The 23,743-nt window shown below is 49.8% G+C and overlaps 1 protein-coding gene across 18 annotated transcripts in view; it reads left to right on the top strand.

Annotated features, from left to right (window-relative positions):
* PACSIN3 (protein kinase C and casein kinase substrate in neurons 3) overlaps window positions 1-20,009 on the top strand; it is a 339,753-nt gene extending 319,744 nt beyond the window's left edge. For 16 of the 18 annotated variants that reach the window (XM_085646611.1, XM_085646617.1, XM_085646623.1 and 13 more), the window contains one exon: window positions 15,727-20,009. In XM_085646611.1, coding sequence (XP_085502737.1) covers window positions 15,727-15,842 — 116 coding nt within the window. In that variant the 3' untranslated portion in view covers window positions 15,843-20,009. The remainder of the gene's footprint in view (window positions 1-15,726) is intronic. The other 2 variants (XM_085646621.1, XM_085646622.1) reach the window with 1 other exon arrangement.
* The last annotated feature ends 3,734 nt before the right edge of the window (window positions 20,010-23,743 follow it).

Below are 23,743 nucleotides of genomic sequence, written 5' to 3' on the forward strand. Positions count from 1 at the left end.
AACAAACAAGTCTTGGCAAAAGCAATTGTTGTAGGAGATGAAATAAGCTGATGGTTCTGACCAGCAAGGTCAGAGGGACTGCTCCTTTGGAGGGGAGCAAGGGCCAGTCTGGAGCAACCAGACCAGTGGTGTATTTCTTGAAGTTCGTCGCCAAGATGGCCACTAGCCAGCGGGCCAGCAACCGGTTAGGCGCGTCGAGTGGCAAAATGCAGAAGGGCCCTGTTAGAAATGGGATTTCTGGTTGGCTAAGGCTTGCGCCAAAGCCAGGCAGAAACCACCACTCTAGTCAGGGCAAGGAAGTTACACGCCAAAGATAACCCCTGCTCACCCCCTTGGTAGCTTGGCACGAGCAGACAGGCTTATCCCTGAGGCGATGTGTAAAGCGTTTGCGCGCGCACCCAGCAACAACACACAAGGCCCACCACAAAGGAAACTCCACACAAGGTATTATATAAAAATAACCTTTGTATTATACACAACACATTAGATAAAAACACACACTTTACAATGTACCAACAGGCACGGGCAGAATTTACAAGGGATTATATATACAGGGGACAGGGCCACATGGACCACTGTCAGGAATTAGCACTTTGTAGAAATAGCACTTAGAACGTAGGAATAAAACTTTAGACCATAGCACTTACAATCACTGTAGCACTAAAATAGAACATGTAGCACCCCACCAGTAACTACTGGCGCAATAATGACCTCAGCGTCATCACACTAGCATCAGGTAAGTACCACCTACGCAACCCTAACCACCTTAGGAATATATTGCGCAGGGAATCAGGACCTCACTAGCACCACCTGTACTAGGAGTAAACAAACACCTAAGTATCACAATACCTGTAGGGGTAAACGCACATTACACATGATGCATCACATTCAGAGGTGTAGGAAAGGAAAACAATAACGCAAAACTCACATTAGCCACTATCTGTGGCAGTCCCTAGGCCAACTGGCCTTGTCGGGGCAAGGACGCCCTGTGTCACAGTGTCAGGGGAAGGCTGCGCAGCTAAAGCGTAAAGGGGGGCACAACCTACACGTTGTAGCTGCCCACTAAGTGCTGGGCAGCTGGGAAAAGGAGCATGGGCACCACTGTGCCTTGAACACGAGTCTGTCCGCCCTGGAAGCCTTCTAGGCTCTGAAAGAAGGATGCCCCCAAAACAGCGTGGGAGCCTCGTGGGCTCTAAACAACAATGTGCCCCGTCGTGGGAGCCTCTCAGGCTCTGAACCAATAATTTTGCCTCCAATATGCCCTGGGACACGTTGGAGCGGCCCGCTGCCTTCCGGGGCCGCTCTAATCACCAGGAAATGCCCCCGTCTGTTGGAGCCTCACGGGGCTCGAGAAGAATACTGCCCCCGGGTTGGAGTCCCGTTCGCGGACTCAGAAAGGGGAATCCAAATTTTGCTCACGGGGCGCAGCTGCCCTCTGACAAGTGGGGCAGCTGCGAGAGCCGTCAATGTGCCCCAAAGCAGGCACCAGCTACGGGAGCGCGGGCCCCACGGGGCTTAGGTACCAAAGGTGGGCCCCCTTTCCTTCCTCCCCACTCACCGGCTGAATCGGAGGCTGCGCTGGTATCTCCGGTGACGGCGGGAGGCTCTCCGCTTCTCTCCTTGGCGCGCTGCTCCGCTGGACCTTGCAGGGCTCTCACCACTCGCGGGAGCCCTGCAGGGGAAGCCGCCACACGTCCGCTTCTCTTCTCCGGCGAGGGCACCGGGGCGCAGGGTAGGCTCCTGCCTGCTCCGGGGCCCAACCAAACAGTCGCGAGTCTTCGGAGGGAGGCGGGGTAGGCTCCCGCCCTCCTTCTTCCTGTTCCGGTTGTCCCGGCGGCCCGCCCCCAGCCCGCCTGACTTCCTTCGAGCCCGGCCGCGGCGGTGATCTTCTCCTTACACCGAAGCGCGGGGTGGGCTCCCGCCTTCGTACTCACGTTGAAGAGAAGGAGATAAGCGGGGTGGGCACCCGCCAGCCAATAAAAAATGCAATAAATCGAGGTGGGCACTCGATATGGGCAGCAGTGTCCCTGGCAGGGTGGGCACCTGCCAGGGGACTTCAGAATTGGCAATGATGGGGCAAACGCCGGGTGGGCACCGACTTTCAGAAATACAGCGCTCCGAGCGCTAGGACATATAAAAGCGCTTCCAGGCGCTTCGAGATGCAAATAAAGCGTTCCCAGCGCTTAGGGACGAATTCCCACAAAGTCCAGCAAGGTTCTTCCCTGCATGCAGCAGGGCAGGGGTGGGGGGCAAGGCTGGACCCAGAGCCAGCTCACTGGGCCTCCAGGCAGGGAGGTAATCCAAGTGGCGGTCCTCTGGTCCAGCGGCAGCAGCAGCCCCCCTCAGGTAAGATCCTGGCAGAGAACCGTTTCTGTGGGGATACAGCCCCATTTTTATACAGAAAAACCCTTTGTTCTGGGTTCAGGGTGAGGGGGAAAACCAGTCGCAGCTGGTTGGGGAGCACCCTTGATGTGCTCAGCCCCTCACTCTATTCACTGGCAGGGCTAGGGTCGTCAGTCGCACCACAGGGGGCGGAGCCAGCATTGTGTGGGGAAACCCCTGCCCTATTCAGGACCCAGGTGTACTCCTCCCACCCATCTAGCTGCTGATCTCCCCATTCACCACTGGGTGACTCTTCCTGACTCTGGGGAATCCCTAGCCCGTCACATGACCTCAACCAGCCAATCACGCGACAAGGCACACATTTCACACTGCACACCGAAGTGCCCACTTCTAGAAGTGGCACTTCCACACTAGGTACATGCACGCCGCACACATCATCGCGCAGCATTCAATCACACGAGTCCGCACATACCAAACTCGGGCCTGCACACCCCACGCATCAGGAACTACTAGGGACACATACATTCCCCATGCATTCCTATGGGAGGGCAGGCCTATCTCACCACATGCACTCAGAGCGCGCACGCACTTTACCCTGGGACACAGGGAAAGTGCGCAGCAACCAAAAAATCACCACACCAAGTCACCAGTACAAAGCAAAAAAGTTCAGGGGTGAACCTGCCAGAAGGGCCAAGTCCAACAGGCCCCACGCAGATCGTGGAGATGCTGGAGGGCTCACCTTTGATGCAGATGCTGCTCGGGTGTTGGGCTTCTCAGATCCCAAAGCACAACTTGGAGGGAGCCTCGGTTGTTGCACTTGTCAGCTTGTCGTGGTCGTTTCAAGATGGCTGGCTCCACGTGTCTCGGTGCCTCCACGGGTCTCCTCTTTTCAGGGACTGTGGATCGGGCGGTGAGAGGTCTGGAGGTCCAGGTCTTGTCAGTCTCTGGGCTCGGGCTCCGGCAGGAGGCGGCGGCAAAGCAGACGTTGATTCGCTGGATGGTGCTTGCGTTAGCAAGGTGGTCACTCCATGACACAGGGGAGATTGGCTTCAGTCCTCTGTGCGGCAGAGCGTCGAAGTTCCCGTCTAATTCTTAGTTTCAAGTTGATTCCAGGATGTCTGAAGTCTTAGGACACAGCTCCTACCTTTAAGCGTATTCTAGGGGCCGGACTACCTGCTAGGTCCCTCCCTAAGGGTGGGACCAGGAAGGGGGGTGGTTACACCCCCAATCCTTTGTCCAGCTCGCCCCAGGCCCGGGACTGTGTGCCCCAGGACCGGATTGAACTGGCATATGCACCGAGGCTCCTTGTGAGCCTCAGGCATGTCTGGTTTCTTTCAAGCCCTACCTGACCAATACACAAAATCCTGTCTGGGGTGGTGCACGCACCTCCCCTGGCAGGAAACCCTTTGTCCACACCTCCCAAGCTGGAAGGACTCCCAGCAGCAGGAGGGCAGACTTGTGTCTGTGGTGGCAGCATCCATTTTGTGGAGCTGAGGCTATGTCTGATTTTACCCGGGTTTCAGGTACTGTACATGTCGTGTCCCTCTAGAAGGGTGGAATGCTAACCCCGTCGCCAGAATTGGCGAGGGGTTAGTATTCCAATTCGTATGACACCTTACTCGACATGTTTTGATAAAGCCAAACCAAAGATAGCATTTAACCGCGAGGTTCATAATGCACTTAAGAGTATATGGTATGACGATATCTGGAAACAGTAGAAGGAAGTGGTTCCGACCACTGTAGACAGGCTCAGCTCATGCCAGAGCACCATCTCACATGGAACCAAGCACTCTGCCTTCAGGATTGTTAAGGCCTGCCATAGGAGTGACTTGTAGGTTAACATGTGTCCCATTTAAGGTTAGGTATAGGTATACTACACCTAAGTAAGAGGTGGTTACACCAACTTACCCCAGCTGAGTGATCAGCCAGTTGTGTCAAATTTTGTTAGGCCAGGCCAGGGGTGGCACAATACATGCTTCAGCCCCTGGTAGGCCTTAGATACACCAATGCCCTGGGTACCTAGTGTACACTGGTACAGGGGCTCACAGGGTGATCTAATCCCAATGGGTTATGCACCTAGGGTGCATAGAGTCCATTTTAGAGTGAGAGCAGACAGGCTGAGACCCTGAATGGCAGGATCTCAGGCCTACTAAGTCGAAAAAACAGCTAGACACTAGGCAAAAAATTGGGGGTAACCATAGTCAGATATCCACCTTCCTACACGGATGTTGATGCATCGTGGTGTAGTGTTCTTCTAAAGAGGTGCGTCTTTAACTCTTTCCTAATTTAGAGCAGCGTTATGTTAAGTTATAGTAAATTTATAAAGCGCACGTACACCGGGGAGGTTTCATGGCGCTACTTTGATTGATACCCAAGTCCTGAGGCACATTTAGAAGGCCTGACGGAAAAGCCAGGTCTTGAGGCTTCTGAAACTGAGAAGATTAGTGCAGAGGCGTATTTCAGAGGGAAGGGACTTCCAGAATATGGGGGCAAAAATGGCAAACCTGGCACCACCAGTGCGCTTTAATTTAAAAGAGGGAGTGGACAAAAGTAGCTTGTGTGCTGAGCGAAGATTGCGTGTGGGAACGTGCTTATTATTCAAGTTGTTCACAAATTTAGGGCTTCTCCCATTGAGTGACTTAAAAAAAAGGCACCTAACCTTAAAGGCACAGCGCTGGACTGCCGGAAGCCAAAGAAGTTTCTTCAGAAGAGGAGTAACATGAAGGTGCCTAGGTTGATGAGCAATCAGGCGTGCGGCCTGGTTTTGAACCAGCTGTAGGCGTTTAGATAGATCGAGGGGAATGCCGAAGTAAAGCGAATTAGCATAGTCGACATGGGACATGACCATGGCAATAATCGGCTGAATCTGGGCTTCGTAGGTAAGAAATCTGCAGATCTTTTTTATTTTCCTGAGTTGGAAAAAACAGGTAGAGATCACCGACCCTATCTGAGGTCCTGACTTTTACCCCAAGGCTCTTTGATGCGGAGTTTGATGGAGAGGGGGACTGGCCCAATTCCCTGGGCCAGAAGTGAGGGCCCCATGGATTTTTAGAAATACCACCAGTTAGAACCAACTCCGTCTTGTCCAGATTGAGCTTAAGATGGTGGCTGTTCATCCACTGACTAATGAATAGCATGGTGGACTGAAAGGCGAGGACCGACTCTGGAGAGTTGCTGATAGAAAAACTGAGTTGAAAATCGTCATCATAGTTAAATATACAAACTTGACGCTCTTTCAGGGCTCGGACAAGAGGGAGAAGGTAAAGGTTAAAGAACAGGGGAGAAAGTGAGGAGCAAGAGATTCTGATTGTAGGGGTAGTAAACTGTGCAGTACAGACCGCCTGGGATCGGTTTTCCAAAAAGGAGGTGATCCAGCCCAGAGCGATAGGGCGGTCCCGATGGATCCCGGGATGCTGATCCAGATACTCAATGTATCGATGGAAATTCATAAAAGATTCTGAACCAGCACGATCCAGAGCTGCGGTGAGGTACGTGGAGGACAAACGTGGGGGCTGAGCTGACGGGGCCAAGGAGTGGAACTGGAGCAAGAAGAGGCGGGGCGTAAATGTCAGTGCCCAGAGAGCTGAATGACTACAATGGGTGCTACGATGCAGAAGAAGGTTTTTAAACTTAAGCCAGCTAAAGATTGGGATACTTGACCACTTGTGAGCGGGCACACTTTCAGGTATTTGGGGGGAGCCCCTTGCCCATCGCCGTCACATGATTGGGAATGAGCAGACCTAGGTGCCGGTGGATGTTGAAGCTCCAGCCGGGGCCAAGCAAGAGAGATGTTCTGCATTTAAACTTTCACCAAAGTCTCCAGAGATGAGCAACATTTAGGTGGGCCACTGATAGTGGCCAAGGGGAGGCAGATGGTTCAGGGGTCTTCCTGCTGAGGCTCATGGTGGAGTTCAGGGTGAAAATACATGTTTGGAGCATGGGAATCTACAACACTACTAGCAGCAGGCAGTTTGTTACAGGTAAGCATCATTTCCATTGTCCCACACCCAGACGACCCTTTGTTTTGGAAAACTTGAATGTTGACATGGGGTGTCTGGAACTGTGCAAATCTGCTTTGGTTCTGCTAGGGATGGGGGGGGGGGGGTGAATGCCTTCGGCAGAGGCACTGGGAGCACAAAGATTTATTCAAGCTGGTTTTCGCTTCTCCTCACTGGGGATGGAGGCCAGAGGGTACTTGTGAGAAAGTGCCATCTTTCTTGCATGGTATGCCCCCACTTTTTGCTGAATTGCTGATGTACTTTGACTGAGTGTGCCCTGGGCTCCTGCCAATCATGGCCTATGTTCCTTCCCTAAAAACTGTGCTGAAACCCAAATTGGCAAACCCTGGCGACATGTCAGCCCCTGGTAAATGGTACCCTAGGTACCCAGGGCCTTGTGACGAGGGAAGGCCCCTGAGGGTTGTAGCACTTATTGTGCCACCCTTAGAGGCCCTGTACCCTGACACACACACACTGCCCTTGCAGGCTGAGTGTCTGGATACAGAACAAGACAGAGAGTCGACATGAAACATATCCCTGTGTGCCATTCCCACAACACACAGGGCCTTGGCATACATCAGACACCCCTCTAGCTGGGTGCCCTATGCCAGTGGTGTGGGCACAGGTGCAAGAGCCCTGTGCCCCAACAGTACCCAGGTCCATTCCTGGGCACTGTAAGTGCAGTGCTGCCATCTAAGAGTATAAGGTGCTGGGAGATCATCAACACGAACTCCACAGCACCATGATGGCTCCACTGAAGACTAAAGTTTGGTATCAAACTTCTCAGCACATTAAACTCGCGCTGATGCCAGTGCAGAATTTAATGTACAATGCACGATAGAGGGCATCTTAGAGATGCCCCCTGATGCCCTCTGAACCTAACATACAATCCACGTCTTATCTGAGGGGCTGCCTAGGCTGCCACACAGCAGACATGTTGCTGGACCCCTGGGTAGAGAGCCATCCACTCTCCTGGGCCTGCAACAATGCACATCCTGGGCGAGGTGCTAGGTCTCAGGATGGGCAGGGGAAGCTTCAAAGGCATGCCGCCTTTGTGAGCTTCTCCAGGCCATTTGCTGTACTCGGCGACTGGCCCCTACCGGTTCTAAACCCCCACTCTGGTGGGAAGACTGACCGGAAACCCCAAGCAAGGAAAGGGGGTGTGCCAGCCTCTGCCAACCCCACCCCTCAGGTGGGGGAGACGAGGTGAAGCACATCTCTGGGCTCTCACCATCTTGAAGATGGGGAGTCTTGCCCAATCAGGACTAGGCTACTGCCGCCCTCCCACAGGAGAGTGGCAGGATAGGGGGTGTACCCACCCCACCCCAGGGACCCACTGGTCCCTGCCCTTTACCTACCTGTAACGCCCCTAAATTCAGTATTTAGGGGCACCCTGAGCCTTCCTTCCTTAGATCCAGATTCCGAAACAGAAAAGAAGATCAAGAAGACCTGCTGTGCAGCTGCTAACAAGAGGAAGACACAAACTGCTTTGGCTCCAGCCCTACCGGCCTGTCGATCCTCGAACCTGCTCCTGCTAAATCCCGGCATCTCCCATGGCCAGCAACCCCACAAACCCCAGAGGACCTGGCTACCTTGTGACTCGGAGCATCTGGGACTCCCACGAGCAGTGGTACTGCTCAAAGCAAGTAACGGACTCCTGGCATCAGCCAGGAACCGCGAACCCTGCACACTCTGCACCCGCCAAGCCTGGCCCATGCTGGAGTGGACAAAGACCACAAGGACGTCCCCCCGGCGACTGTGACCCCGAATCCGGCACCCAAGGACCCACCTCGACGCTCCTGACGATGCCTGCAGCCTCAGAACCAGGGACCCCACCAACCGCGATTAACAGAGGGTAAGATTTCCCGACACCAAAAGGCACCCCTGCACCCGGTGCCCTGCGGCCCCCTGTGCCCAACTCCTGAGTACCTACCTATCCTCCAGCTACCCAACTTACCTCTCGAAGTGGTGGTCGCACCCGAAGAATCTTCGTCCCCGAGCTTGCGGCCTTTGTTCGTTCTTGAATTTCTCCATTGCAATCCATTGAGCACACAACAGCTCAAAAGCACCCTGCACCCAGCCGCCCGAGTGCCCCTGGCAGTGCAACCTCTACTCCTATATACTTCCCCATTTGCCCTGAGCAAGTGACCAGGAGCCCAGCTCTCACAGCCGCGTGGCCTGCTAGCCAGCAGCCACCAACCAAGAGCCCCCTGCCTTCCATAGGGTAACATTGGGCTTAACTCACTCTGCACCCGGCTGCCCCTGTGCCGCTGAGGGTGTAACTGTACTTACCTGAACCTGGGAGACCCCTGAGTCTATGCCCAGAACCTTAACTCTGCCAGTCGAGTACTTACCCAAAAGCCGATAACTCACTTTTCTTCCATAGGGTAATATTGGCTGGTTTCACTTGAAAATTCTTCTGTGTGGAGTTTCTAAACTTTAAAATATTCACCTAAAATCAACCGAGTAACGAAAACGGAAATATTCACCTGCTATTAGGAGAGATCCCAGTGCTGGATCTTGGTGCCCAGCACCGACCCTGAAAAGTAATTACAACCATACTTAACGCTAACTCAATTTTCTTCCATAGGAAACCATTGACTGTTTTTCTGTGAAATTTCTTCTGTGTCGATTTTGCTAACTTATGAATATTCGTTAAAAATCTCCTGTATAACCTAAACGCATTCTCTCAACTGCTTAGAGGTGGTACCCTAGTGCTGGATCCAGGATCCAACACTGAACTAGAAAAAGTAACAATAACTCCACTTACCTGCTAAGTGAAATTCCTCCAATATGGTAACATTGGTAATTTTATTAGAGAAAAGTCAACTTTTAAAATACCAAAATATTGCTTAAAAATCACAACAGTAACTAAATGGTGTTTACTCACCTGTTTCGAGGAACTGTCCCAGGGCTGAATCTCGGATCCAGTCCTGTGGTAAGAAAAGTGATCCAAAAAGTAATCCATTGCATTTAACTTGAAATTCCCATTGAGCGCCATGTATTATTGTGTTTTGAACTTGTGTTGCCTATTGCAACCACTGTATCTATTGCATTCAAGTCAATTGTCTTTTGCAAAGTATTTAACTGAAGCATCTCATTCTGAGAAAGTATATTTTGATACCTATTTTTGGTTCTAAAATAAAACAACCATACATTTTTTATATAAACCATTGGCCGAGAGTTCAGTTATTGAGTGTGTGAGACCATTTCCTGACTGAGTGTGTGCAACAAATGCTTTACACTGTCCTCTGGTACTGCCTTACTGCTCGACCAAGCAACCACTTTAGAGAGTAAGGTTATATCTAACTTTAACCTCTGCCAAACCCTGGGGGACTGTGGACTCTGTACACCCGGTATCTATTTGGGAACAGTGTATACAGAGCCACTTTCCTACAGTACTCCGTTCAGGCATCGTTGATTGTCTCTCTCGTTTCCTTCCGGCCCCCTTATCCTTTTCTCTGTTGGGCCCTCATGAGCCTGTGGGGTTTGGCCAGGCATTGGTAAAAGCTGTGAAAGTTTCTCCATCGTAGAGTATAAATGGAAGATTGGACATTTACTTTATTCCCTGCATATTGTGTTCCTTCTGATTTGTTAATAAATAGATGTAAACCATTGGCGTAGTGTAAAAGAGCATGTCTAGGTGCAGGCAAAGTAACTACGGAGATGGCATTGTGCCTGGTGTAAGGCTGCATGTGATATGAAGTAAATACAAAGAGCAGTCTAGTGCTTTCCGAGCGCAGTCCTTCAATGTATGTAGGCATGTGAGCCGTTGGTTCTCCCTCTCCAAGAGCCCTTGCATGAGCCGCTCAAGGCAGTTGTTGGACCATGTGCGCTTCAGGCCTTACACAGGGCCGTTGTTGGCCCTTGTGGGCTTGGGGCCACACAGGGCCGTTGATGGCCCTTTTGGGCTTCAGGCTACACAGGGCAAATGATGGTCCTTGTGCACTTCACACTGGCGGGTGCTGGAAGTTTCTAACCAATCCAGCAGAAAAAATATCTTCTACGCGCACTCCTTTAACCTGGCGACCCGATACCTGCAGTCTCTCCTTAGGAAATGCTAGGAGTCTCTTTGGAAAGCATAACGCACTGGCTGCACCTTCCAACAGAAACTCCTTTTCTCCTTATCCTCTAGTACAGCGCTTGTTATCCCAACATATTGTGTGATCTTGGGTATTTATCTCAATAACACCCCATCAAATCACTTCATTATCCCCCTCATCCTTTCTCACAGCCTCAGTTGTGCAAGATTTCTTGGGAGATTTGATGCATAACTTCTTTTCTGTACATGTCCTGTAGAACGCGTGGGAAGCATGTAGAATGCACGGTCTGCATGATGCTTTATTGCCCATGCGATTATACTTATGTGGATTTGGGAAGTAAATAATTTAGACAAAGCTACAATTACCTTTGAGATTCTGTTTGAGTGCAAGCTTCGGTCTGTTGCTTAAAGGCCACTTGCTTTAAAGTTTAGCTTTTGCTTGAAGTATCTGATAGACTTCTAGCTTCAGATTCCTTACTTTAGAATTATTTCCAGGCATCAGACTGGATTCAGATTTTTTTCATGAGCGTACTCCCAGTGCACCTGTACGTGGCATTGATTAGCTCAGAGTAGTTGGGCGTAGGTTGCACCGGATGTCACGTATCCTGTGCCTATATAGGCGCCACCTCAGTACCCTGATGCCAGTTCTTTTCTTTCCATGCCAGTCAACCCAAATCTGGAGAGAGCTACCACTTCAATCACTTTTTGGCTGAGCTTTTTTTCCACTTTTGGCGAACGTTTTTTAAGGTTTTTTTCTCCTGGTGTGGCAAGAATGTCCTGCAGGAGGCCGGCTTCAAGCTTTGTGGGGCCTGTCACTGACCAATGTCGGTGACTGACCAGCATCTTGTTTGCCTTCGGTGTCTCATGCCTGAACACGATGTTAAGACCTGCGTCCGCTGTTGTGCCATGAACCCGAAGGCCCTTGAGGGAGCGGCTCCACAAGCGCCTGGTGGCTCGACACATGACGCCATGACAGTCTTGATCCCGGTTGAGAGGAATTCCTGGGATCGGTTGCAGAGCCCAGAATCTTTGCCACACAGGAAGTCATCAGGTCACTTGGGTAAGTCCCACCACAAAAAGACCTCTTCAACTTCTTCAACTTCACCTCAGTCAACATTGGAGCATCGACATTCTAGACCTTGCTCTGCGGTTGAGCCAGCATCTGGGCCGGCTCCATGCTTCCCAGAATTTATAGGAGGCAGAGCGACCCCAGCTAAACATCATGAGTTTTATGAGGCCGTGCGCTTCATATTTGACTGGCACGCTCCCGCTGGTGTGCCTTTGGACCCCATGGGTTTGGGAGGGACCCCTACTGGATCCACGCCAACGACTCCGGCTGGCCCCTTCAATCAAGGAATGGATCTGGACGTTGCCGGTCGTACCACCTCAATCTTCCCGATCCCGGCACACACCGGTAGCAGCATCCCCATTCTGATCCTCAATAGGCGGCTGGATGGACAACGCTAGATGCTGACTCTGGCATCGACTGGAGCCATGCCTCCCAGCCCGGAGCCAGACCCTTATTCTTATGGGCTAAGACTCTGGGAGGTATGGGAAGGGTCATTGGACCCTTATTACCAGCCTTTTGACCCAACCACTGACTGGTGTGAGGATTTAGCGGAAGCCAGTGGACTCTCCTGGTACTGGCATGCTTTCTTCCCCTACCATGGCTATGGAGAAGGGAGCACCATTTACAATGATGGTGAGAAGGCCAGGTGAGGTCCTGAACCTTAGCCTGCCCTGTGTGGCGGTCAGACAAAATTCTTGACAGAGCTGCTTCAACTGTGAGTGACCCCTTTGGAACCTTTTCTCATATTTAATGAGGCCCTAACAGACGTTTTGGTTGGGACCTGGTCCAAGCCAAGCACAGGGAATCGTGTGAACAGGATGATTGCCCCCTGCCACCGCGCCACTCCAGGTGACCCAGACTTCTTCACCAAAGACCCTACCCCGGAGAACTTGGTGGTCCAAGCCTCCACATCCCACCAAAATCCTGCTGCATTCCCTACCACAACTCCGCATAGGGAATCCAAGCGTCTGGGCACCTTACGGAAGATGTTTTGTTCCACCAGCCTGGCAATGTCGTCTGTGAACATAGCGTGCCTTTCAGACTGCTACTATGGTTGCGCAGGTGCTGCCGACAGATGGGGAGAGGCCCGGGCTGTGCTCTCCGATTCTGTTGCTGATGTGAGAGATGCAGCAAAGTTCAGCATCCTATTTGCACTGAATACCACCAATTCACTGAGCCGAGCAGCTTCAATAACCGTGTCCTTACAGCACCACGCCTGGCTGATGATGACTGTCTTTTCTGGGGATGTTCAAGCTTCGCTTAAGAACATGCCCTTTGATGACTCCCGTCTCTTTGGAGAACCGGGGGATTCAGTGCTGGAGCTCCTTTAAGGACAACAGGGCTATGGCCTGGTCTTTGGGCCTTTCCATGGCCCCTCACCACTAACAATCTGTCTTTCGTGGCCACGGTAGGGGTTTCCAGCTGCATCTATACCATCCAAGCCTCCGCGGCACTCAAGCTTCCCAGCCTCTACGTGGCTGAGGACGTGGTACCCACGGAACTCGTGGTTCGGACAGCCAGAGGTCGGGCCAGTCAAGCACTCCTCCAGGCAGCCACAACTTCCAAACCCTTATAGTCTGTCCCCTTGCCATCATCGGCAATACTGGATATGCCATTTCCTGCCCCACTAGCGGTCTATAACATCAGACCAATGGTTTCTGCTGCTTGGAAGGAAACTACTCCCTCCCCAACTAGACTACCCCTTCACCCATGCCACCTGTTGCAACAGGCATCTTTGCTCCACCAGGACGCGACTGCTCTCTTGGTCCATAACACTCCTGCCCAAAGATCTCAAGAAGATCAGAACGACTGGACCCATGTCGTCCTTGTGGCTTTGGATTGGGCACAGAAAGTCTGGTGTCATTGTTGAGCATGATCATTGGTCATCAGGCTGCCCCTTCAGGAGGATGTCTGTTGCAGCAGCAGTGAAGGGTTCTCCGCCTGAACGTGTCCAGACTCAGCCTTCTTGGGTGGAGATTGAGAGGAGACAGTTGACCGCTTTCAATCTTCTGCACAAAGCCTGTGATGTTCTGGCAGCCAGGCATTCTGCCACCAAAACGGTATATGCCAGCTGTTGGGGGAACTTTGTGACATGGTGTACAGAAAAGCGGAATGACCCCTTTTTCTGCTTCCCTTTCTCAGGTTCTTCTCTTTATTCTTTCCTTCTCCAACATGGCTCTGGTCAGAGCACCGCCATAGGGTTCTCCATCTGGTATCTCAGCCTTTCTGCAGTGGCCTGACCAGCCATCTCTCTTCAAGTACCCTATTGTACATAGATTCTTGAAAGGTTGCAACATACGTTTCCTCCTTCCTTCATCATGCCTCAGTGGGGACTTAATCTAGTACTTATGTTCCTGATGTGTACTCTGTTCAAGGCCTTGCACAACTGTCCCCTCAGGCTCCTTACCATCAGGTCGGCCTTCCTAGTGGCAAAAACCTCTCCACGAAAGTCAGTGAGCTTCAGGTTTTGCCATCCAAGCCTCCATACCTGAACATCTACCCAGACAAGCTGGTTTTCCGAATTAGAGCTTCTTTTCTACCAAAAGTAGTCACTCCCTTTCATGTAGGCCAGCCATCACTCGGTCTACTTTTTACGCTTTGCCACATCTCTCTAAGGAAGAGGAGAAACTTCACTGAGTGGGACCAAAAGACCATTGTCGTTCTACTTTGTCCACACTTGAGAGCTCCGGGTGGACGACCAACTCTTCGTGGGGTATGTCTGAGCAAAGAAGGGAAAGGATGTGAAGAAGCGGACCATCTCCAGATGGCTCATGCTCTGCATTAAAATCTGCAACGCATTGGTCAAAAAGCAACCTCCTGAGGGCCTGCATGCTTATTCCATCAGAGCCAAAGCTACAACCACCGAGTTACCACACTGAGTCCCAGTTTTGGACATCTGCCAGGCAGCAATGTGGACCTCACTCCACACATTCACAAAACACTACTGCCTGGACAATCTGCTCCGTCGGGATGGGCACTTTGCCCGTTCGGTCCTTCAGGGCTTTTCGTGATGAAGTTGTTTTGCAGACCCATCTCCGGGAAGGTATTGCTTGGGTATCTACTAAGGTAAGAAATCTGCGGTTAGAAGTCCTTATCAGATTAACAAGTTACTTACCTTCAGTAATGCGTTATCTGGTAGAAAATGTATCGAGCCACAGATTCCTTATCAACCCATCCATCATCCCAGCTCTAACGGATTTCTAGGGACAGGGTTTTCCCCTTTCAGGGCCCTAGTTTTCCACACCGGTGGTCTGTGTTCTTCGTGGCTCTGTGCTTCTGGTGTGTAACGTTGCAAAAACCAACAGTTGTCAGGGCGCCACCTACATAGGCACCGCGCATGCACTATCCAGCACGGATGGTGCTGATGCTACATGGAGCTGATTGATGCCACATGCCGGTGCACAGGGCAGTGTTTCCCCCCCAAAATCTCTGGATTCAGTCTGACTTCTGGGGATAATTCTGCGGTAAGGAATCTGTGGCTAGATAGCCTCTACCAGATGAGGCATTATTGAAGGTAAGTAACTTGTTCGTTAGTGAAATGTGCGCACTCAACTAGTTTTTACTGTTTTAATGGCATTTAAAAATCATTAAAATTACTAATGGTAATAGTTGTCTCATTGGCTGTTACCAAGTTGGCCGTTCAGCGATTTGTGCCATGAAAAGTAAGCCGGTCACTGCACACCTCTTGGGTAATATGCAAGGCATCCACATGTATGTTGGTTTGTACCTTTTGAAAACATTCAGACAAGAGCATGGTGCCACAATAGACATAATAAATGTGTTACAGCAGGCCTCATCCTCGGGCCATAGTCGTACTTCTCCGGTACTGATTACTGATCTTCGCAAGCATCCTAATCACCTTGTGGCCCATTTACACTGCTTTGACCTAACAATACTGCGAGGCCACTAAAGAGAAACTGTAGTGTTGCAGGTGAGTAATGTTTGCGCTTACCTACTGGGTACGTCTATTTGGATATTTTATATTTTTACAAAAATATTTTTCCTCCAGCTTTCTCTGGTGTGTGCGGTGGGTGTTCACTTTGGTTAATTGTGTTCCCTCAGAGCTCTGCAAGTCTGGTGTCCCCCTGGAGTTTAATGGGTCTGACATAGCCCACAGGCTCCTGCTGTTATGTCAGCCAACCAGCACCCCAAGAGTCTGACATTCCTTTACACTGGGCCCCCGTTGACTACTGCTCGTCACGATCACGGCCAATGCCTATGGTGCATAATACATGGTTGAGAACCTGACACCTGTTTCTCTCCTTCTTTCACAGGAGAAGAGCTCGTGAAGATCAGTGAGGAGGACGACCAGGGCTGGTGCAGGGGCAGACTCCTCTCCGGCCAGGTGGGGCTGTACCCCGCTAACTACGTTGAAGTCGTGGGCTCGTGACCGGATGGCGATGAGCATGGACCGATCTGCGAACTTTAATCTGAGTTATCACCTGCCACTTCCAAAGTGGATCCTGTATCTGTTACCAGCCTCCAGAAATACCTGTCCGAGGTCCCTTGGGGGACTTCATCAGCCCCTGAGGAGGGTCGCCTGGCTCCTGAGGATATCCTTTGCCACTGTGGAGGTCGCTTGGCCCCTATGGCTGCCAACCGGCCTGCCCTTGCCAGCCCCTGGCGATGTCTCCTGCACGTGTGATTACACTCGGCAGCACTAGAACCCGCTGGTTCACTGCCTTTATATTCCATCATCTTCTTTTAACATTTTAGAGTTAGTTTTTCTTTGTGGATTTGTTTCTCTCTAATAAACTGAACGAAGGCAAAGCTGAGAACGTCTTTCGAATATAGTAGGACAAGAAACCGAGACTATGCGAAGAGTCTAGTCACACTGGCCACCAAGGGTAGATTAGGTCCAGCCACATTGGTCAGGATAAAAGATGTAACTAAACCACGCGGGGAGGGGGGCAGAAAATGGTGAACCCATTCAGCTGGGGAGTAGAGGAGAGGACAATCCTACAGAAAGGGGGTACTATTACATTGAACCTCACCATACCGGCCAGGTGGGCGAGATCTAGCCAAACCAGAAAGGGTAAGTGATTGATCAGATCCACCGTCAGGCAAGAGGGTGACCTAGCCAGATCACACAAGTGGGGACATGGAACTTGCCAAACCACTTTGATCAGTAGTGAGAGACTGAGGCCAACCAAAATTCGGTGAGGCAGCCCTCACCACTCTGGATACGTATAGACAGCTTTATCAGAGTGAAAAGACTGTTTGAGCGCCTCACCCTTAAAGATGTGCAGAGCAGTTTCCAGCTACCCAAAACACCACCTAAGAGTAAATGAGACTTCCAACTCCCCTTTCCATGTCAGAAATTAGGCAAAAGCCAGGAATGGACTTGGAGTAGAATCCGTGGAAACAACCTTTTCCAATGTAAAGTGGAGAGATTCTTATAGTGCAGCCTTCTTTCTTTTGCAATTGATCTCCTGGTGCAGTCTTTCTTCTCCAGTAATGGACTCTTAGTGCAGCCTTTATTCTCCTGTAATGGACTGCTGGTACAGCCTTTCTTCTAGTGTACCCTTCCTTCTCCTGTTATGGACTGCTAGTACAGACTTCCTTCTCTTGTAATGGATTGCTAGTACAGCCTTCCTTCTATTGTACCCTTCCTTCTCCTGTTATGGACTGCTAGTACAGCCTCCCTTGTCTTGTAATGGACTGCTAGTACAGCCTTCCTTCTATTGTACCCTTCCTTCTCCTGTTATGGACTGCTAGTACAGCCTTCCTTCTAGTGTATCCTTCCTTCTCTTGTCATGGACTGCTAGTACAACCTTCCTTCTCTTGTAATGTACTGCTAGTACAGCCTTCATTCTCTTGTAATGGACTGCTAGTACAGCCTTCCTTCTCTTGTAATGGACTGCTAGTACAGCCTTCCTTCTAGTACACCCTTCCCTCTCTTGTAATGGACTGCTAGTACAACCTTCCTTCTCTTGTAATGGACTGCTAGTACAGCCTTCCTTGTCTTGTACCCTTCCTTCTCCTGTTGTGGACTGCTAGTACAGCCTTCCCTCTCTTGTAATGGACTGCAAGTACAGCCTTCCTTCTCTTGTAATGGACTGCTAGTACAGCCTTCCTTCTAGTACACCCTTCCCTCTCTTGTAATGGACTGCTAGTACAGCCTTCCCTCTCTTGTATTGGACTGCTAGTACAGCCTTCCCTCTCTTGTAATGGACTGCAAGTACAGCCTTCTGTCTAGTGCACCCTTCCTTCTCCTTTAATGGACTCCTAGGTCCTGATTTAGATCTCGGCGGACGGGTTACTCTGTCACAACGTGGACCGATAACCCGTCTGCCGAAATCTAAATCTTATAGGATATAATGGTATTCATATTTCGGTGGAACGGATATCCGTCCCCGTTGTGACTCAGCAACCCGTCCGGCGAGGCCATTAGTGCAGTCTTCTTTCTCTTGTAATGGACTGCTAGAGCACCCTTCCTTCTCCTGTAATGGACTTTTAGAGCACCCTTCCGTCTCTTCTAATGGAACAATAGTGCACCTTTCCTCATCCTGTAATGCACTCCTAGTACAGCCTTCCTTCTCCTGTAATAGACACCTAGTGCAGTCTTCTTTCTCCTGCAATGACCTCCTAGTGCAGCCTTCCTTCTCCTGTAATGACCTCCTAGTGCAGCCTTCCTTCTCCTGTAATGACCTCCTAGTGCAGCCTTCCTTCTCCTGTAATGACCTCCTAGTGCAGTCTTCTTTCTCCTGTAATGACCTCCTAGTGCAGCCTTCCTTCTCCTGTAATGACCTCCTAGTGCAGTCTTCCTTCTCCTGTAATGGACTCTTGGTGCAGATTTTTCTCCTGAATTTTTTTATTTTTATTTTCTAAGAGAAGGTGATCTTTCAAAATACAAAAATAAGTACTGTCTCCCCGCCTGTTTGTCCTCGGATGGTATGATGAAAATATGGGGCACTGCCAGAGCTAAGACATGATCTTATAGTGCCCCCTGTTGGTCAAGAGCAGGCTGGCTATGGCATCTCACGGGACCTGCTTGTGATTGCGGACATCAGCATGAGTGATGGAAAAACATCAGTGCCAGGGACTCTTAACTGTGTGCGTAAATGTGGGGAAAGTGTGAATGAGAGGGGCCAGGGTTCAAGCCCTCCTGATACTGGGACGCAGCTGGTCAAGAGGGTGAAGGGTGGAGCTAACCCAAACATGGGCAGATAGTGCAAGATGTGGGAAAGAAGGGATTCATCTACGTCTGGTTGGGATAATGGCGTGAAGATGGTCCAGTGAATAGGTTATTGTAAGGGAGAAAGTGATTGGACAGTGAAAGCTATACACCTAGGGAGCCAGCTCACCCACAGCAGAATATTGGGTCCTATAGGGGAGTATGTGATTTGACAGTATAGATTAGGAACCTAAGAGAGGTAGCAGGTCCTTGGCTGAAGGAGTAGTAAAGGAGTCCTTGATGGCACAGAATAAAGCTGTAAGCGCATCCTGGCGGTGTTGCCGTATGGGGGGGTGGCTTGATTGCGACTGTCTCATCCGCTCCATCTCCCTATTTCAGCAGCTCTTCTGCAGATTGGCCTCTTTTTTTGTGCCAGCGACTGCCATGAACTGCTAATGAGCAGCAGTACGGTTGCCAAAATCCACTCCAAAAATAGTTGCTTCTTTTTCTCCTGTAAAGTGAGCGCACATACAACCAAACAAATCTTAGTTTGGGTCCTAATGAACATGGATGCCAACAACCCAATGGCTTTCTTCAACATGTGCCCCCTCCCCCCCCACCCCCCCCAGAATAAACACTAAGCGTCCTCCTAAAAAATAAACAGTCTGCAATATCGTATATTCTTAAAATGTATATAAACAAAAAGGGAAATTGTATAGGAATTGAGTAAGTGCTCCAAGTGCGAACGCATTCACTTGAAGAGTTCCACTCTGGTGTGAAGGAGAGGACATCGTGCACACCCCATCACTGTGATGCTGCAGTCTGGCCTGCTCTCTCATGTGGTATTACCAGTTGCCTGAAATTAAAACAGGCGCACAGCAGATATTCACCCCCCCACAGTTTTGCCCACCCCACCACCCTTGTCCCCTCCCACACACGCACATTCAATTACACACACCCATTCCCACCCCACCCCACCACCCTCTGGACGGTTAGTGCAATAAACCCAAAATGGCGTCCGTCCCAGGAACCGAGCACTTTGATGGGGTTCTGGAGCAGGGCACTTGGGATGAGAAGCAACGACGAGAGGCGCATTTCATGAATGCGTTGCTCATGCGGCGTTGTCCTGCTCTCCACGCATTAGGGAGCGCGCTGGCTGCGGCCCAGCAAAACTGGGGCTCACTTCCTGCTGGCTGCAAGGATGCTGATGTGCCAATGTGTCCAAGATTATTTTTATACCTGTAAAATCTCTGCTGTTGCTCACTGGGGCTTCTAGGCACCAGAAACGAGCCTGGGGCAAACACATATTTTTTTATAACCTGGTTGATGTGATCTGAAAGTGGGAACTGTTGGTTTCTGAGAGACCTCTATTGTAACTAAGGATTCTATTTTAACTAAGATTTGTAAGTGAACTCTATTAAAAATTGCTACGGAAATCTTCTGGAGCCTGAGTTTTGTTACTTTAAAACCGTGTCCGTGTGGGCCCGTGTGTATCCGCAAGGGTCTGTGTGGATCCGTGGCGCCTGCAAGTTGTGCATCCGGTGCAATGGTGAGAAGGCCCTGTGGTGAGGAGACACCACTGCAGTTACTTTACAAGCCGGGTGGCCACAAGTTGTTTGCGAATGCATGCCTGTGGTGTGGTTCTGTATGAACTCTTCAACAGGGCGAGAGGGGTGTGTCATGGCCACAGATGGGAAAGTGACCGACAAGCCCTGAACAGGCGGCGTAATGGAGCAGCGGGCATATAAACCAGGGCAGGATTCTGAACGTCATGATCTTACCAGTTTTTAGATCGTACCTACAGACCGCTTCCAGCTCTTCGTTCTCAAGGACCTATTAGGGGCAATAGCAATACTTGAGTATGCTTTGGGCTAGCCGATTGCATATCATTGAGTTCCTTGTCACTCATGTGCTTGCTTCTTATTCAATGGGTTTCTTTTCTCTTCTTGTTTCTCCCAACTATTCTTTAGCATTCTTTTGACAGGATTTCAATCTATGAGCACTTTCGGAGTGCATGTGTTTTCTTTCTCTTTTACTGCTTCTCTACTGAAACCCCGCACTCTGTGTTGCTTCCATTCCACCTCCCTCCCAGCTAATCTGTTCTCCCACCACACGCGATCCCCCTGTTTTGTCTCTTTATTTTTTTTATTTTACTCCCATCTCCGCCATTGCTTCCCCTCTCCATTCTCCTGACACCTGTCTTTATTTGGGAAGCTGTCTACTGTGATGAACATGATCATGTGCAAAAAACGTATATTGGATGGATTGCTGACCAAATCGAACATCTGGGTTTAATCCCTCATTCTCTGCTCACCATGCCACCCTAGTTTGGACCCAGCCATACGCAAATCAGGCTTGACCCTGCTCCTCATGGGAACAGTCCAGCCTGTACAGCCAGGCCAGGTCCGCCTTGGTCCGGATATGCGGTACAAAAGGGGGTGGTGATGGACGGAGCATCAGAACCAATCAAACACTCACACCCAGTCAACAGATCTGGGTTTGATCCATCACCGTTCTTTAGCCCACTCTGCCACCCCAGTTCAGGATATGAGCATCTTGGAAACGGTTTGGGTTATCACCCCTCATCAGCCTTCTGTACATCATCTGTTCTTTTTGCTTTTCTTGCCCTAAGTGGGAAGGGTATGCCTAGTTGTGGGCCCCATGCTCACTGACCCACTAGATTCAAGCTAGCCTGGCTGATGAGGGGTTTGACCCTAAAACCAGTCCCAGGATGCTTGTCTCCAGTCCAAGGAGCACCTGGACTGGCAACTGTTTGCCCCAAATTTTCCTAGGTGTCAAATGTATTGACTTTGACAATGCTTATTCACATTTGAGTCAAATGTGTGTATGGAAACAGACTTTGCAGGTTTACCTCCCCCCTCCCCCCCCCCCCCCTCTTTTTGCCCCAATTTTGACTCCTCTGAGCTGGTGTTAATGGCAATAAAATGCCCGGAAGTCTGCTAAACAGGACTCGGAGCATTTGCTCTGACCCTTAAAATGGTGCATGTTTAATTGTCTTGTACCCATTTGGTATAGGTTAACCTACTTGTAAGCCCCTTGTATATGGTATCTGGGGGTACACCCAGGCCAATAAGTTAGTGTTCTGCAGCACTGGTTGCCACACCCTGCATGGGACACAGTAATCCACGGCTCCCGGTCAGTCTGACACTGCAGATTGGGAGGTCGGTTTTCAACTGCTAACTCGACTTTGCCATTTAAGGCGACGGCAAAGCCCAAACCACCCTTTTTCATATATGCAAGTCACCCATAAGGTAGGCCTAGCAAGCCCTAAGGCAGTGTGTTATATGTTTGAAAATGGAACTTGCATGTGCAATCCGTAAAAACCCTAATTTGTTGTTTTTACTGTGGAAAGGCTGATGGCCCCATTGGCAAGTGCAGAGTTACAGGCTGACACTTCAGCCCGCCAACGTCTGAATGGAACTACTGAAGATGGTACTGTAGGGCAGGGAAGTTTTCTCCATTAGGACTCTGAGGCTGATGCACTCTGAAATTCCTACACGTTTATCTAAGAAATATGAAATGGATATATGTATTTAGAGAATTGAAGTCTTGGCTGTCTGTCCCAGGCTGCCTGCCTTGCCTCGCTCTGAAGCAGGAGACGGAGGCCAGGCAGTAAATCAACTTCCTTCAATGTGGGCACACAACACTGGGGAGCTCTAATATGGGGGTTAGTGCCAACAGTTGGTAGGGATAGACTGCTTACACTATCTGATGAGGAGCAGATTCTTACCCACACAGGAAGGCAGCACTTTTCAATTTGTTTTGTCGCACTTGAGTACATAAAAAAGCTTGGGACATCGCACAAGTGGGCAACACACACCTGGGTGGACTTAGTAAATACATAGGTAAAGGCACTGGATGGTAAGTTAAAAGTTAACAAGGTAAGTACATTTAAAGGGCTCGATAATTTGTTGGTCAAGAAGTACATTCTTACAAATTGCCTTTCAGAGAAGTTACACCAACATGCAGTAGACACAAAGCTAACTATCCCAAGAGAGCTGGCCAAGATAGCTGATCAGTGGGTTAGGACAAGAGAACCCGATAAGACCCAGTGAATATTTATCATTGTGGTGTTTACAAATAGTCTAATTGGGGTCGGATTTCTTTGCACTTGTTCCTTTGTGTAAGCCTTGCTGCTCAGAGCTACAGCTGCCCAGGGTCGAGCTGAAGGTTTGACAAACGCAATTTAAGGGTCTTAAAGGGGTTGGTAAGTGTATTATATGGTAGGGTTGCATAACCACACCACATAATACACCCTGTTTCCTCACATTGGTGCCTAGCGGTGGGATCCAGAACTTATGTTTAGCAGTACCGTACAGTTGAAGTTATGATGCTAAGAATCTGCCTAAAGTGACACCCAAAAAAGTTCTTGTACCCATTTGTCAAACTCCAGAGAAAAGTTTCCAAGGATTGCAATTACTTTTTAAAGAATTTGGGAAGAGTTTAAGAAAGTAGTGGCAAAGTTTCCTGCAAGTTCAAAATATGAAAACGTTGTCCTAAAGTTGTGAGAACGTGTCAGTAGCCGCTTTCTCATTGAGGGAATATGGAGCTCGACATGGCAAACTTGTCCTTCAAGAGAGATGCGCCAACAGCATTTTGGTCCGGTTTTGCTGACCACATCGATACTGTCCCGGTACGTGGCGGATTGCGCACTGCTAGGGGCATATCACAGCCCTACGCCTTTTGCCTACCAAAGTATGACTAATATAGGATCAATTTGAAAACGTTGGAGCATAATTTTGTTCCGGACCAGAATACAAGTTCAAATAGGGACTTATCATTTCTACTAGAAGACCTGAATTTCTATGGAATACCTTTTGGGACTCATCTACTACATATTGAAGCCTTGAAAAAGTTATTTATAACAAAACACGTGTCGGCTACTGGTTTGACGTGTGATGGGAGGATCATTGTATCAAGCCTTACAATTTTGGAATACAATGCCATTACGTCCAAATATATGATCAAAGTTGTATGTTCCATATGTGTATTAAACTGTACAGCAAGTAAAAACCCCTTTTGGTTTGCTGCTATTTTCAAAGTTACATGCATAGAAAAAGATTTATCAAATAATATTGATTTCAGTGCCGAGGTTCATCTATTTGTTTTGATACTACTACTGGGTCCTTTGGGCCACAGTGGACTGACACCTG

This window comes from Triturus cristatus, chromosome 3_1, assembly GCF_964204655.1.
Source record: "Triturus cristatus chromosome 3_1, aTriCri1.1, whole genome shotgun sequence".
In the NCBI taxonomy this organism is placed as follows: Eukaryota; Metazoa; Chordata; class Amphibia; order Caudata; family Salamandridae; genus Triturus; species Triturus cristatus.